General features: G+C 40.0%; 1 protein-coding gene across 2 annotated transcripts in view; it reads left to right on the top strand.

The window, feature by feature from the left end:
- The window catches only part of RTF1 (RTF1 homolog, Paf1/RNA polymerase II complex component), a 68,687-nt gene that overhangs the window by 22,618 nt on the left and 28,909 nt on the right, over window positions 1–17,160 (top strand). Inside the window, exons 3-5 of one of the 2 annotated variants that reach the window (XM_080687824.1) lie at window positions 1,357–1,464; window positions 13,604–13,751; window positions 16,088–16,292. In XM_080687824.1, coding sequence (XP_080543950.1) covers window positions 13,670–13,751; window positions 16,088–16,292 — 287 coding nt within the window. In that variant the 5' untranslated portion in view covers window positions 1,357–1,464; window positions 13,604–13,669. The remainder of the gene's footprint in view (window positions 1–1,356; window positions 1,465–13,603; window positions 13,752–16,087; window positions 16,293–17,160) is intronic. The other variant, XM_080687823.1, reaches the window with a different exon arrangement.

The following is a 17,160-nucleotide window of genomic DNA, read 5'->3' as shown; positions in this document are numbered from 1 at the left end:
GAGAGAAACATCAATGATGAGAGAGAATCATTGATTGGCTGCCTCCTGCATGCCCTCCACTGGGTACCGATCCCGCAACCCAGGCATGTGCCCTTGACTGGAATTGAACCTGGGACCCTTTAGTCCACAGGCCGACGCTCTATCCACTGAGCCAAACCGGCCAGGGTAGTGCTGTCACTTCTTGTCCCTGAAAGCATTAGATGGGAGAAGCACCACCAAGGATGCAAACAAAAGTGGCAGGGAAGAAAAATCACGAGGTTAGGAGGAAGAGAATAGCAGCTCACTCATGAGGTGGGATTTAAAAACAAAACAAAAAAGTACATTTGTTTGGAGGAATGGAGTCCTAAATTAAGTTGTTCAGAGTCCTTTTTAGAAATGGTGGATCATATATAAACAGACAGCTGCAGCTAGATAAGAAGAAAGCCTAGATTTTCACTAGTTACCGGTAAAAATCACGTTGAATACCAAGAAAACCTTTTTTGTTGTTCAAAATTGAGTGTAACTACATTAGACACAGTGAGGAAACAGCTGCATTATGTTCTAATATCCTCTACCTAACAATTTTTTTTAAAGCTTCATGTATAGTCTTGTTTTCAACATTTTTGAGCAATAAAAGCATTTGGCCCAGCCCTGTAGTTCGGCACATGTCATACCTTTTTTCTTTCCCAAGACTTCTGTCAGCCTTCCTGGTTGCAAAACTCGCCCACTTGCCTCTCCAAAGACTGTGGTCTCTTCTTACTTTCCCCCCATTCCATTTTTTTCTATTTCTTTCTGAAGCTTCTTCTCTTTTTCTCCTATTTCATCTGATCTTTTGGGTTCTCCCACTTCAATCTAGTTATAGTCCTAATTCCCACTCTGTTACCTCTTGCTGGCTCTAATATTTATTAGAATATTAATAGAATATTTTGAAAAAGATAACTTTTACTTACATATTCATTTAGTAACAATTTTTCCTGGAAGTTGGCCTAGATATCCAAGAGTATTTTGTTATGCTTTACTGAAGAGATACATAATTAGCACATGGCTTCTGATAAAGGCCTTTACTGCTAAGCTAGTATTTATTTTCCCGTCTATGTATTGATTTAGTAAAGTTTTCATACACACAGTTCTCCAGAACAAGATGTTCCACACAGATGAATTATCCTAATACTGAAACTAAACTCTTGAAAGTTTAGAATATAAAGCCCATTACATTTGAAAAGTTTTTTTGATAGATATTATTATATATAGTTGTTTTTCTTGTTGATTTAGTCATGATTATGAATGGCAGTTCTTGTACCATGAAATAATGACTTCCAAAATGTTGAGCTGTGTGGTACTGCTTTTTATACCTTTTCTTTCTTTCCATTACTGTAGGTAAGAAGTGGCCACTTGTTCTCATCTTTTGGTAATCTGCTCTACTTCCAACTTCCTGCATCTGATCTGCTCTGTGGTCAGGAAACCAGGGGACCCCATAGAGTTTAGGTTGGAATACTCTTCTTTAGTACTTGAATTTAGCGACAATTATTTGGATTGCTTACAAGCCTTATTTTTACATACTTCTTAGTTCTTGGCTATTTAGATGGTCATACAGTAGCACCTTATTTATCTAGATACCATTAAAAGCTCATCACAGCCCTGGCCGGTGTGCTCAGTGGTTAAAGCATCAGCCCGTGCACCAAAAGGTAGTGGGTTCGATTCCTGATCAAAGACATGTACCTCGGTTGCATGTTCTATACCTGGCGCTGGTCGGAGTGTGTGTGGGAAACAACCAATCAGTGTGTTTCTCTCACACTGACACACCTCTCTCTCTCTCTCTCTCTCTCTCTCTCTCTCTCTCTCTCTCTCTCTCTTTTCTTCTCTCCTCTCTCTCTCCCCTCCCTCCATCCTCCCTTCCACTCTATAAAATATCCTCAGCTGAGGATTAAAAAATCTCAACACAAGAATTTGGAAAAATAAAGTGATTTTCATAGACCACGTGCTCAGACTTATGTACAACAAATTCTGACACTTCCTACCAAACAGTAGAATGGAGTACTGATTATATTTTACTTTTTTGTTATTGTTAATCCTCACTAGAAGATATTTTTCCCATTGATTTTTAGAAAGAATGGAAGGGAGGGGGGGTAGAGAGAGAGAAATGGATGTGAGAGAGACACATTGATTGGTTGCCTCCCACATGTACCCCAATTGGGGCTGGGGATCTAACCTGCAACCCAGGTATGTGCCCTTGACTGGGAATTGAGCCCACGCCTCTGGTGCGGGGGCCAACAATCTAACAACCACTGTTTTGTTTTTTGTGTGTTTTAAAAAATATATATTTTTATTGATTTCAGAGAGGAAAGGAGAGAGAGAGAGAGATAGAAACATCAGTGATGAGAGAGAATCAGTGATGGGCTGACTCCTGCCTACCCCACACTGGGGATCAGGTCCACAATCTGGGCATGTGCCCTGACCAGGGAATCGAACCGTGATCTCTTGGTTCATAGCTTGACGCTCAAGCACTGAACCACACCAATTGGACTAACCACTGTTACACACCAGCCAGTGCTACATATATATTTTTTGGTGTGGGGGGGCGCTACATATTTTTGTATTACATCTGTTTCACTTTTGTTTTTGTCTCCATACCAGACTTTTAAGTTTTTGTGATTGAGTGTAGTGATTCTCTATGTTTTCCAGTTAAATATATGTGATTGACTGGTTATAAAATACAGTAGTGTCTTTTGTACTTTGTCTGATTAATTACATAGAAAAGAAAGCTAAGCTATTCTTTATGTTCTGTGGGCTGACATTAAATTGTATTTATTCTTCAGCTCCACTGGCCCTTTCCTACTTTCTGGGGGCAAAAAACACCCAAGTCAGAAACTATGCCCTTCTCACACACTTCTTTGCTGGCCACTGTCAATATCTAGATAATGACTATGGAACCCTTTTAAAGATGGCTTTGATTTAGTATAACACTCAGTTAATATAGAATCTTACAACTCTAAAACTCCAGTAGTTCATAGAGGTCATCTGGACTCTTGTATTCCAGATCATAAAATAGTACCCTGAATATTTATAAACTTAATAATGTGCTCTAAACTTCTTTTATTCTATCTTCTTTGAGTCTCACACTACCCTGATAGATGGTCAAGGTGGTATTGTCATTCCTACTTTACCCATAAGGAAACAATTTCAGTTAAGGGCTTGGTCTGTATTCCAATTCCTTTTTTTTTTTTTTAATTCATATGTCTCCTTGAAAGTATTACATATGTCTCCTTTATTGCAATTCTTTTAAACCCTAATCCCGGTATAGTTTATCACTAACCCAGCTTTTCTTCCTGAATCCTACTTACCTCAAAGTATTTTTGTTTCACTTGTAAATTCATTTCAGAGTAACTGGGTTGCAATGGTTTATGGTCTGACTCCTGAGACCTTCCTTGCCCACTAGAGATATCCTCTCTGAAGACTTCAAGTTTCTTTGTGTGTGTGTATGTGTGTGTGTTTTGCTTCCAGGATGCTCAAACTACTCAGTGTCTCATTGTTACCTAAATCCAAAGCAACTATTTCCAACCCCATGTTCCTTCCTGTCTTTTGGCTGAGTGCCGGGAAGGTCAGTTTGTCACAGGTTGTGTGGTACTAACCCTCCTTGTATCATTATATTATTGCTGCCCAGTGAAAGTCAAACTACAAATCTCTTTTTTTTTAATCTCTTTTTATTTATTAAGAAAACATCTTGCCCTGGCTGGTGTAGCTCAGCAGTTAGAGTCAATTTGTGCACCAAAGGGTTCTGGGTTCAATTCCTGGTCAAGGGCATGTACCTGTGTTGCAGGTTCTTTGGCCCTGGTTGGGGCAAGTGCTGGAGGTAACCAATGTGTCTTACACCCATGTCTCTCTCTCTCAGTTTATTCTTATAATATTGTTTATTAATTATTATATTTTCATATGAACAACGGTAAACCTCCTTTGCCCCACCCTGTATATGCATCCTTCCTTTGTTATGTGTAGTTCTGAATACATGTAGACTGCTTGGGAAAGCAGGACATCCATGTATATGAGAGTTCTGAGTGACAGTAGATCCTTTTGCTTTCCCAGATTATTATTGAGCAGCTCTCACTGGGGGTGACTCTGGCCTCTGCACTCAGATGCAGATCAGCAGGCACTCATTTTCTCATTCTTGCCTTCTGTATGGTGCACTTTTAAGGTCACAACAGTTTGCCTTTTAGTAGAGCCATAGCTCCCAAAACAAATTAAGAAATGCCAGGTCACTTCCTCTCCTCTGTACTAGATGGCAAAGGCCTAAAAGCATCCCTTGAATCCTGTCCTTTACCTTTGAGCCTCCATTTACTACCACACCCTGGCAATGAAAGAAGAATTAATTTCCCCTCAGGCTCAGAGTCAACAGAATAAGGCTTTTGCAGGAATAGGTGGGCATTGTTAGGCTAATGGCTGGATTAAGATATTTCTATGTCGATTTTGCCTGCCACAAGCCTTTCTCATCTCCTTTATGGTTTATTAATTTCTGTGATCAGGAGAAGAGGTACTGGGAAAATCTTTAAAATATGTACTTAGAACATTGGGAACTTCTGGTTTACAAGAGTAAATGTAAACTATAATAAATGTGATGTATTCTCCAGGAAAAAAAATCTTTGGGAGATTATTGGTACCTTTTTGAGTATCTTTCTCTGTATTTAAATACGAATAAATAGGAATGAGGTGGACCCCGAAAAAAGTTTTTTTTAAAGATATTTTTATTGACTTCTGAGTGGAAGAGAGAGGGAGAGAGAGATAGAAACATCAATGATGAGAGAGAATCATTGATCGGCTGCCTCCTGTATGCTCCATACTGGGGATCAAGCCTACAACCCGGGTATGTACCCTTGACTGAAATCGAACCCAGGACCCTTCAGTCCACAGGCCGACTCTCTATCCACTGAGCCAAGCCGGCTAGGGCTGGCCCCAAAATTTTAAGTGATTATTTATCTTTGAGTGATGGAAATTTGGGTGATTTTCTTTTAGCTCTATTTTATTTTATTTTAAATATATTTTTATTGATTTCAGAGAGGAAGGGAGAGGGAGAGAGAGATAGAAACATCAATGATGAGAAATAATCATTAATCAGCTACCTCCTGCATGCCCCACACTGGGGATTGAGCCCACAACCCGGGCATGTGTCCTGACCAGGAATCGAACTGTTACCTCCTGGTTCATAGGTCAAAGCTTAACCACTGAGCCATGCCAGGAGGGCTCTTTTAGCTTTAAAAATACTCTTTGCCCTGGCCGGGTAGCTCAGTTGATTAGAGCATCATCCCAGTACATCAAGGTTGCGGGTTTGATCCCCAATCAGGGTACATATAAGAATCAACCAATGAATGCATAAATAAGTGGAACAGCAAATTGATGTTTCTTTCTCTTTCTCTCTCTTCCTTCTTTTCTTTCTCTAAAATCAATCAATCAATAAAAAATACTATCTATTTTTTTAAAGTATATAATAAACATTTTTCTTAAAATTAGATTTTTAAGGTTTATCAAAAATAAGATATGTTTTAGAAAGTATATGCAAATAGCTTAATCCAGCTTCTCAATATTGTAAGATGTATTTATAAGAAATTTTCTGTCCAATATAGTGAGCTTGGTTGTTTGCCGTTGGCATGACATACCCTATTGAGCTAGCCTCATGGGAGGTAAGGCATTTTTGTCTTCTCATCTCTTGAAAATTGTTGGAAGGAAAAATGAGCTTTTCTTCCCCCACTCAGGTTTAGCCAGGAAAGCCCTTTTTAATGGGCAACAATTTATTTTCTATTTTTACTCTTATCTTTTCTCCCTCTTCCCTAAGGGATAAATATCACAGACTACGAATGAGTGACAGTTGCTAAGCTCAGCCAGTGTCAAATTGCAGCAGATTGAGAGTGGAAGGATAAGGAAGCTAACTAGCTTCCTAGTACCTCCTGAGTTGGATTCACCTGTGTAACTTCACATTTAGATCTTTATTGCTCTCATAAACACGTTTTTCCCCTAGGAAGTCCAGAATTTGGCTCTGTTGTACATGAGGAACCCAGATCTGTAGGCAAATATAGACCTAGTGACTCTAACACATATGTGACCCTGGCAGCTCAGCCTTTACCCTCTTGGCCTCATCTTTCCATTGGTAGAAATACAGAGGGCCAAGACACCTTGTTTGGAAGAAGAGGGTGATGCCCATTTTCATAACCAACCAGTAAATATGGACCAATGTGTTCATAGTTGTACTATTTGTTGTAACCAAAGCCAATGCAAAAGATGTTTTATGTACTTGGTTATCTCTAGTACTGTATCTGTGATGTCATCATAGGAAGTTAATATATTTTAGCTCCGTTAACTGAGAAATTAAACACTTTAGCTTCTTTTGGATTCTTTCAAACAAACCTAAAATTATCTTCCTTGAATGATTAAATTTGAAATGATTAAGCACTATAATTGAATCTCCATCAACCTGGCTAAAATGGTTGCTCTGCTCTGGTGATTCCTTGAGACCCTGTCCTACCCAGTTTGTGGGTCCACCCAAACTGCTCCTAGTGACTTCTTCATGCAGATTGCCTGTCTTCTCTCATGCTGGAGAATTTCTTAAAACATATCCAAAGTCCACAAACCCCAAACAAGCAGCATCTGGCCTCAGTGTGCCCTGTACCACTTTCTCAGTGGCCTCAGGCCCAGCACTAGCAGCAGCCAGCCTCATTTCGCAGCTTGGCCTCTCACAGGCACCCCTAAGCCCAGCACAAGTAGCAGCCATCTGCGGATTGCTCTGTAGCTCATGCTGGGCACAGGCGGCAGCTGATCTTGACCAGCACTTACTGGGTGGCCCCAGAACCAGCACAACCAGTGAACAGATTCAGACCACGCCAGAGCGTAACCAACCACCTCCATGAATGACATTCAAGGGGCAAGTTTGTTGGGCACTAGAGCCCTGCTGAAGTGAGTCCTACTCTGTCTTGCTCTGTGAGGTTGGCTCGTGCACAGCAGCTCCAGGGCTATGGTCACAGCCAGTTCTCATAGCTGATTAGCTTAGGGGCATAGCACTTGTATTGATGTGGCAACAGCATTTAAGGCTTAACTACAACAGGAGGGTGCACCTGGAGTGCCCAGCTTGGGTGACCAGGTAGACTGTGCCACTGGGCCCTACAGAACATGTACTATATAAGGCCACTCTACAAGAATGGGAGATGTAGCAGCTCTTCCTAATACATAGAAACAAACACTGGGAGGCTGCCAAAATGAGAAGACAAAGAAACATGTTCCAAATGAAAGAACCGAACAACTAACCCAGAAAAAGAACTAATATAAAATGGAGACAAGCAATCTATCAGACGTAGAGTAACAACACTGGTTACAAGTTTGCTTAATGAACTTAGAGGAAGAGTGGATGAAGTTAGTGAGTACTTCAACAAAGAGATGTAAAAGAACATAAAAGTGGAGATAGAAAACATAAAATTGGACCAGTCAGAAATGAAGAATACAATAACAAATGAAGAATACATTACAAAGAATCAACGGTAGATAAAGCAAAGGATCGAATCAGCTATTTGAAAGATAAAGAAGCAGAAAACATCCAATTAGAACAGCAAAAAGAAAAAAAGAATCTTAAAAAAAGAGGATAGTTTAAGGAGTCTCTGGGACAACTTTAAGCATACCAACATTTGCATCATGGGGTTGCTAAAATTAGAAAAGAGAACAAGGAATTTAAAATCTATTTGAAAAAAACAATAATGGAAAATTTCTTTAACTTGATTGAGGAAATAGACATACAGCCCAGGAAGTGCTGAGAATCCCAAACAAGATGAACCCAAAGAGGCCCACACCAAGACACATCATAATTAAAATGTTAAGGGTAAAAGGCAAAGAGAATCTTAAAAGCAGCAAGAGAAAAGCAATTAGTTATCTACAAGGGAGCTCCTAGAAGGCTGTTAGCTGATAGAAACTTTGTAGGCCAGAAGAGATTGGCACAAAATATTCAAAGTGATGAAAAGCAAGGACTTACAACCAATATTACTCTACCCAGCAAAATTGTCATTTAGAATCGAAGAAGAAATAAAGAGCTTCCCAGACAATAAAAAGCTAAAGAAGATCATCACCACCAAACCAGTATTACAAGAAATGTTAAAGGCTCTTCCTGCCTTAGCTGGGTGGTTCAGTTGGTTCAATCATCAGCCCATACACTAAAGGGTCACAGGTTTGATTCTCAGTCAAGGGCATGTACCTGGGTTTCAGGTTCAGTGCCCAACCCAGTCAGGGCGCATGCAGAAAGCAACCAATCAATGTGTCTCTCTTACATCGATGTTTCTCTTTCTCTCTGTATCTCTCTATTTTTCTCACTCTTTCCCTCCCCCTCCCCCCCTTTTCCACTCTCTCAACAAATCAATGGAAAAAATGTCCTTTGGTGAAGATTAACAACAACAAAAATTGTCCAGGACACCAAAATGTTGCATGGGTTCGATCCCCGGTTAGGACACATGTGAGAGGACACATTGATATTTCTCTCTCTCTCTTAAAAAAAACCAATAAGAAACATTCCCGGGCTCTGACCAGGGTAGCTGAATTATTTAGAGCAAGCATGTCAAACTCAAAGGCTAACACAGGCCAAATAAACAAGGTTTAAGTTTATGTGGGCTGCAAAAAAACAAAAGCTTCAATTTTCATAGAAACAGGTTTATTTCGATAGAGACATGCTGAATACAAAGGGCTGAAGTAAATGAGTAATCGTTAACATAAAATAATAAAACATTTTAATAAAAATATTTTTTCTTAAACATTAACTTACCAGACATTGAATAACTGCACAAATTAATAAGTGTAATGCAAATAAACCTATTTTTCTTGTTCTCCAAAAGAGAAATATTTCCTGTTGCACACACCAAACAAGTCAGTACAAGACTAATGACGTGGCAATCGGCTGCTAAAATATTCACTGCTAGTATTAGTGGAGAGAAATGGTGCGCCTGCACTTAAGGTGCATAAGGAAAATGAATGCAACACGATTATAGTAATCAGTCATTAGCGAATGGTGTAGTTCATTATTAATAATTATGTATAACAGGATATTGTAAAAATTAAGTCACGAAATTTTTTTAAATATATTTTATTGATTTCTTACAGAGAGGAAGGGAGAGGGATAGAGAGTTAGGAACATCAATGAAAGAGAAACATCCATCAGCTGCCTCCTGCACACCCCCTGCTGGGGATGTGCCCGCTACCGAGGTCCATGCCCCTAACTGGAATCGAACCTGGGACCTTTCAGTCCGCAGGCCAACGCTCTATCCACTGAGCCAAACCAGTCAGGGCAAGTCACGAAATTTTTATTAAAACGTTTCTTACATACCGTTATATTGGCTGGGCTGCAAAAATATTTGTTGTGGGCTGTGAGTTTGACATGCTTGGTTTAGCGCGTCATCCTGATATGCCAAGATTGAGGATTAGATCCCCAGTCAGGGCACAAGAATCAGCCAATGACTGCATAAATAAGTGGAATAACAAATTGATCTTTCCCTCTCTCGATCTACCCCCTTCCTCTCTAAAATGAATAAATAAAAATTAATATAAAAAGACATATTTGCAGGTGAGGATTTATTAAAGAGGTTGTGTTTTTTTTTTAAATATATTTTTATTGATTTCAGAGAGGAAGGGAGAGGGAGAGAAAGGGAGAAACATCAATGATGAGAGAGAAGCATTGATCAGCTGCCTCCTGCATGCCCTTCACTGGGGATCGAGCCCACAACCCAGGCATGTGCCCTTGACCGGAATCAAACCTGGGATTCTTCAGTCCGCAGGCTGATGCTCTATCCACTGAGCCAAACCAGCTAGGGCAAGAGGTCATGTTCTTCTTGAAGAATAAAAAAATAAATAAAAATAAGGAATATTAATATGGCAATTAAGTACATATATATCAGTAATTACTTTAAATGCAAAAGGATTAAATGCACCAATCAAAAGACATAGGGTTGCTAAAAGAATAACAAGTCTCTTACATATGTCTAAAATAGACTCACTTCAGATGGAAAGACACACAGACTGAAAAAAAAGGGATGGAAAATATTTCATGGAAACAAACAAACAAAGCTGGAGTAGCAATATTTATACCTGTCAAAATAGAGTTTACAACAAAACCTATAACAAGATAACAAAGGACCCAGCAATTCCACTTCTTGGTATTTATCTGAAGAAACCCAAAACACCAAATCGAAAAGACATGCACCTATATGTTCATTGCAGCATTATTTAGAATAGCCAAAATATGGAAGCAACCTAATTGTCCATCAGTAGATGAATGGATAAAAAGTGGTGCATATATACAATGAAATATAACTCAACTGTTAAAAAAAAAAAAAAAAAAGAATGAAATCTTGCCTTCTGCAACAACATGAATAGACCTAGAATATATTGGTGCTGAGTGAGATGTCAGGCAGAGAAAGACAAATGCCATATGATTTCACTTATATGTGGAACCTAAAAAAACACAAAATAAATGAATAAGCGGACTGGAAACAGACTCAATGATACAGAAAACATTTGAGGGAGGGTTGCCAGATTGCTGGGGGGATGGGTGAAAAAGGTGAAGGGATTAAGAACAAATAGGTAGTTGCAGAATAGTCACTGGAATGAAAAGTACAGCATAAGGAAATATGATCAATAATATTGTAATTATGTATGATTTCAGATGGGTACTAGATTTATCAGGGTGATCACTTGGAAGGTTGTATAAATGTCTTATCACTGGGTTATATACCTAAAACTAATATAATGTTGTATGTCAACTGTAATTGAAAAATAAAAATTATTTTAAAAAAGAAAAGCTATGAAAAAAAGGTAAAAAAAATTGAAATGGTCGAGAACTATGCTTTAGAAGAGAGAAGCATTAGGATTTTTATCTAGAAAATGATCTAAGAGTTGAAACGTTTAAGTTTGAGAAGTAGATAAACTTATAAAGGGAAATCATTCATTTTGTATCACTCTATAACATGTGCTTGTTTTTACTTGCTCCTTTTGTCTAGCTCTTGAGTACAAAAACAATGTGGCAATTAAAATAACTAAGATTAAATTAAAATCAGAAGATTAAAATAGCACTCTTTCACAGTATTTAATCAAAGTATACTAGAAGAGTTCATATGAAATATTTCTAAAATGGAAATTTCATCAGAACTGCCCCTTTCACCCCCCACAAAAACAAAACAAAACTCACACAAATAAATTTACTTCTGATAATAGCCATTTTGAGTTGGGCGGTTAATTTATCATCACATTATAGAAGGAGTAAAGACTGTTCTTTTAAATATATATATATTTACTAGAGGCCCGGTGCACGAATTTGTGCACCAGTGGGGTCCCACGGCTTGGCCTGTGGGATTGGGCTGAAACCGGCTCTCTGACATCCTCCAAGGGGTCCCAGATTGTGAGAGGGTGCAGGCCAAGCCGAGGGACCCCACCAGTGCACAATTGGAGCCGGGGAGGGAAGCGGGAGGTTGGCAAGCTGGAGGGACTGCGGAAGGGCTCCAGGGCGTGTCCGGCCCATCTCGCTCAGTCCTGATCTGCCAGACCTCAGCAGCAAGCAAACCTACTGGTTGGAGCATCTGCCCCTGGTGGCCAGTGCACGTCATAACCAATGGTCGACCGGTCAACTGTCTGCCCCCTTGTGGTCAGTGCACGTCATAGCAAATGGTTGATTGTCTGCCCCCTGGTGGTCAGTGCACGTCATAACGAGCAGTTCAGTGGCCTTAGCATATCATTAGCATACTAGAGGCCCGGTGCACGAAATTCGTGCACAGGGGTGTGTGTCCCTCAGCCCAGCCTGCACCCTCTCCAATCTGGGATCCCTCTCACAGTCCAGGACTGCTGGCTCCCAACTGCTCGCCTGCCTGCCTGCCTGCCTGATTGCCCCTAACCACTCTCCTGCCAGCCTGATTGATGCCTAAGTGTTCCCCTGCCAGCCTCTTTTCCCCTAACTGCCCACCCCTGCAGGCCTTGTCCCCCCCAACTGCTCTCCCCTGCAGGCCTGGGTCCCCCCCAACTGCCCTCCCCTGCAAGCCTGGTCACCCCCAACTGCCCTCCCCTGCAGGCCTGGTCCCCCCCCCCCCCAACTGCTCTCCCTTGCAGGCCGGGTCGCTCCCAACTGCCCTCCCCTGCAGGCTTGATCGCCCCCAACTGTCCTCCCTTGCAGGCCTGGTCCCTCCCAACTGCCCTCCCTTCCTGACCATCTTGTGGCAGCCATCTTGTGTCCACATGGGGGCAGGATCTTTGATCACATGGGGGCAGCCATCTTGTGTGTTGGAGTGATGGTCAGTTGGCATATTACTCTTTTATTAGATAGGATTATGCTTTGGTTGAATGGATGACCGGTCACTTAGCATATTAGGCTTTTATTATATAGGATTTTTATTGATTTCAGAGAGGGAAGGAGAAATAGAAACATCAATGATGAGAGAGAATCATCAATTGGCTGCTTCCTGAATGCCCCCTCTCCCCCCCGCCACTGGGAATCAAGCCTGCAACCCCAGCATGTGCCTTGACCAGGAATCAAACCATGACCTTCTGGTTCATAGATGGATGCTCAAACACTGAGCCACATCAGTAATTGAAGTTTCCATATGTTTATATGTATGGGATCTCCTATTTATGATTCAATTTAAACATACAGTATGTCCCAAAAAATGTATACACACACTTTGAATAATTATAAAGAAGTTGTTTATTAAAATACATTTCATTTTAAAAATTGAGCTATCAGCTGTTAAAGTGTGCATACTTTTTTTTTTGGATACCCTGTATATGCAGATATTTTTTACCCCCACCCAAGGATATATTTATTGTTTTGAGAGAGAGAGAGAGAGAAAGATCCATGTGAGAGAGGAACATCAATCAGTTTCCTCCCATACATGCCCTGACTGGGGATTAAACTCTCAACCTAGGTGCCCTGACTAGAATTCAATTCTGCAACCTTTTGGTGCATGGGACAATGCTCCAACCAACTGATCCACTTGGCCATGGCTGTGTAGATTTTTTTTTTTAATAGATGCACACAAATACACACACACACACACACACACAAAATGATCTACTTTGCTTTCTGCCTCCTTGGAGTTGGTACCAGTGCTACCATCCATGTTAAAGCATGGGCCTCATCCCCTCTTGCTGTGCTTTCTATAATTCTCTTCTGACAAGCTTTATTTCCTGCCTTCTTGGAACCCACTCCAGAACTAAATCATTCTGTGTGTACTGAACAGAGAATGCAGACATACAAACCCCCAGCAATTACTGCCTTCTCTGCTACAGGAAACGGAGAGGGCAATAATTCTAGGGGTTGATTTCTGTAACAACTGAGTTTTCGTTAACTCAGTTGACTTGCCATAAAGTTGTTATCTTTGTTTTTCTGTTGTGATAAAAAGTGCATTAATTAAATTTTATTATATCAATTGTCTACTATCACTAAGAAATTGCAAACCATAAGTTATTAAGTTTTAACCAAGATTTCAAAAATTCATATCTTCATATAAAGTAGATTTATTTTGTGTCCAAAGCAATTTTGGTGAATGTCAGAGACTTTTAACTTTTGAAACTTCCAGGTTTTCCCAAGAAAGTCTCTTTTTCAGTTTTTCTTTTTCTTTTCTCTTTGTAGTGGACGTTCGGGAGCAATAAAAATAAGAAGAAAGGAAAGACCAGAAAAATAGAGAAGAAAGGAACCATGAAGAAACAGGCCAATAAAACTGCTTCATCAGGCAGTTCGGACAAAGACAGTTCAGCTGAGAGCTCAGCCCCTGAGGAAGGTGAGCCAAGTAGCCCAGACCGTGGGAGTGAACTCCCACTCTTATCAGGTTGAAGATGCAGAGTCAGAAATGTAGGGAAACGTGCATGCATTACGGCAGCTCATAACATTTCAGTGGTCATGGATCCTTTGAGAAGCTAAATGAAGAAAGAAAAATACATACAGTTCCGAAGATTAATGAGTTCTGTGAAACCCATCCAGGAAACCCATGAGGAGTATCTGCATTAGAGTTTCACCTTACTTTACCCTGACCTTCCTTTCCCTCTTTCTTATGCATGGTCTGACTGAGGAGGAAAATCCTTGAACCGATACAAAACTGAGTAAAAAAATTTATTAGGAATTCACTAATCAATTTAATAACTCACTAAAACATTGATTTTTTTTTTAATGTCAACTAATAAATGTAGAAGTGATAGAAGAATCACCATTTTTCAGCCATCAGTAATAATTGATTTACTCAAGAGTTATCAATGACTGTTAAATCACTGGGTGAGAGTTTGTTGGAAGTAAGATATTTACAGTCTCAAAGCATCTCCCCATTATACTTAATAACTACAAAGAAGAAAAAAGTGCCTTTACAATGGAGAAATCTACAGGATACTACCTTACCCCAAAATCTAAATATCACTAGTAATTGGACAAACAGATATCAGGTGCTTCCTGATGTGATACTTTGAAAAGGACACAATTACTTAGGGAGTATTGTTGCCAAAAAGTCATAACCTGGATAGTGCTTGATGAAACCAACCAACCGAAATTGGGGACATTTGATAACTGTGGCTATTTAAGTTTGAATTAATTAAAACTTAAAAATTGAGTCTCTCAGTTGCATTAGCCACATGTGGTGGCTACGGCTCAGATAAAGAATATTTATTACCTCATAAAATTCTGTTAGATAATATTTGGACTTATACTCCTCAAAATTTCAATGGCATGAAAGACAAAAATAAAAAAAGGTTGTTGCAGATTAAAGGCTACTAGAGAGACATGGCAACCAAATGCAATGTGTGATCCTAGATTGGGTCCCTCTTTGGCTGAAAAGTGGCTATAAAAGACTATGTTAGAATAACTGGTGAAATTTGAATAGGGCGTGTGTTAGATGAAGGTATTCCATCAATGTTAAATTTCCTGAATTTGATAATTGTATAATTGGTTATGTAAAAGACTGTCTTTCAGAAGTATTTAGGTATAAAGGGTTATAATCTCTGCAACTTACTTTCAGTTCAGCAAAATGAATAATAAAAATGTATACATTATTTTATATAAGTAGACAGAAAGTAAATTGGCAATGTTGACAATGTGTAAACCTAAGTTAAAAGATATATGGCCCAGCTGGCGTGGCTCAGTGGTTGAACACAATCTATGAACTAGGAGATCATGGTTTGATTCCCAGTCAGGGCAGTGCCCGGGTTGCAGCTTGATCCCTAGTGTGGGGCGTACAGGAAACAGTTAAACAGTGATAATCTCTCATCATTGATGTTTCTATCTCTCTCCCTCTCCCTTCTTCTCTGAAGTCAATAAAATATATTTTATAAAAAAATGTATGGGCCCGGCCAGTGTGGCTCAGTGATTGAGCATCGACCTATGAACCAGGAGGTCATGGTTCAATTCCTGGTCAGGGCACATGCCCAGATTGCAGCTTGATCCCCAGTGTGGGGCCTGCAGGAGGCAGCCAATCAATGATTCTAATCATTGACGTTTCTCTCTCTCTCCCTCCCTTCCTCTCTCTGAAATCAATAAAAATATTGAAGGGGAGAAAAAAGGATGTGCGGGAACTCTGGCCAGTGTTACCAACTGGTTAGAGTGTCAGCCAGCTCACCGAAGGTCTTGGGTTTGATTCCCGGTCAAGGGCACATACCTGGATTGGGGTTCACTGCCTGACCTGGTCCAGGCACGTGTGGGAAGCAGCCAGTAACTATGGATGAGATACATCCACTAATATGGATGTATCTCACATCAGTGTTTCTTTTCTCTCCCTCCCTCCCTTCCACTCTCTCTGAAAAGCAGTGGAAAAAAATATCCTCAGTTCAGGATTAAAAAAAAAAAAAAAGATGTATGGGAATCACCTATTCTTGCACCTTTTTTCTTTAGGTCTGCAATTTTTTCAAAAGTAAAAAGTTTAAATTAGAAAGAACAAGCTGGTTTATATTCCAGCCTAAATTTCCCTAACCTGTGCTTGCATTTGCCAAAGGCAGACCAAAGACTGTTCCCAAGGGAGCAGAGATGGCCATATGCCATTTTACCTAGGAGGGCCAAGGAGTAATGATGATTAACACTGAGTCACCTTGGCCTGTCTTCTCTAGTAGAGCCTAATCTTCTGTTCGCCCTTTGTGGCAGGTGAAGTGTCGGATTCTGACAGCAACAGCTCCTCCTCTAGTTCAGACTCTGATTCCTCTTCTGAAGATGAAGAGTTCCATGATGGCTACGGGGAAGACCTCATGGGGGATGAGGAGGACAGGGCGCGTCTGGAGCAGATGACAGAGAAGGAAAGAGAGCAAGAACTCTTTAACCGCATCGAGAAGAGGGAGGTGTTGAAAAGAAGGTAAGGTTATAGTTCCTTAATGAGTAAATAAAATAATGAACTAATTTTCCAAAATTCACATTTGAAGCCCTATCTCTATAGGATTTAATTAAGACTTGAGATTTATTATTATTATTATTATTGTTGTTGTTGTTGTTGATGTTAATCCTCTCCGAGGATATTTTTACATTGATTTTTAGAGAATGGAAAGGAGAGGAAGAGATGAAGAGAAACATCGATGTGAGAAATAACACATCGATTGGTTGCCTCCCACATTGGGCCCAACCAGGGTCACCAGGGCTGGGGATTAAGCCTGCAACCAAGGTACGTGCCCTTGACCAGAAATCGAACCTGGGACTCTTCAGTCCATAAGCTGATGCTCTGTCCACTGAACCAAACTGGCTAGGGCGGGATTTATCATTATTATTTACAAATTAGGTATCTCACTATCTTTCCAGCATGGCTTTTGTATGTTTTTCAAAACTCAAATGTTAAATTGCTGTTTGATATTCAGAAGCCATGTTTAAATGGCAAAAGTTCTTCCTTATCTCCTAAGAGAATTTTAAGGTAAAAATAAACATAGCTTTGTCTCAGGGAATAAAATAGTCCTCGGAACTAGGATCCTTCCCTACCTACTCTATATCAAAAACAGAAACTTTTTTTTTTGGCAGCAGGTAGTTCTATTTCATCTGGAATCCTGCTTATCCCTTCTAGAGACCATATTAAGTATGGTGAGTTATCCTAGACAAGAATGTTTTGGCTTTTAGTCAGCAGCAGCTAATAGACATTTGGTTTGAGTGTGAATGCTTCCAACATTACCTTTATTGGAACAAATAGGATTTAAGAAACTGTGCTGGAGTTGCCAACTGGTTTGGGATGACTCTTAGAA

The sequence above is a fragment of the Plecotus auritus genome (assembly GCF_963455305.1).
Source record: "Plecotus auritus genome assembly, chromosome: 1".
In the NCBI taxonomy this organism is placed as follows: domain Eukaryota; kingdom Metazoa; phylum Chordata; class Mammalia; order Chiroptera; family Vespertilionidae; genus Plecotus; species Plecotus auritus.
This window is presented reverse-complemented; position numbering and strand designations above follow the sequence as displayed.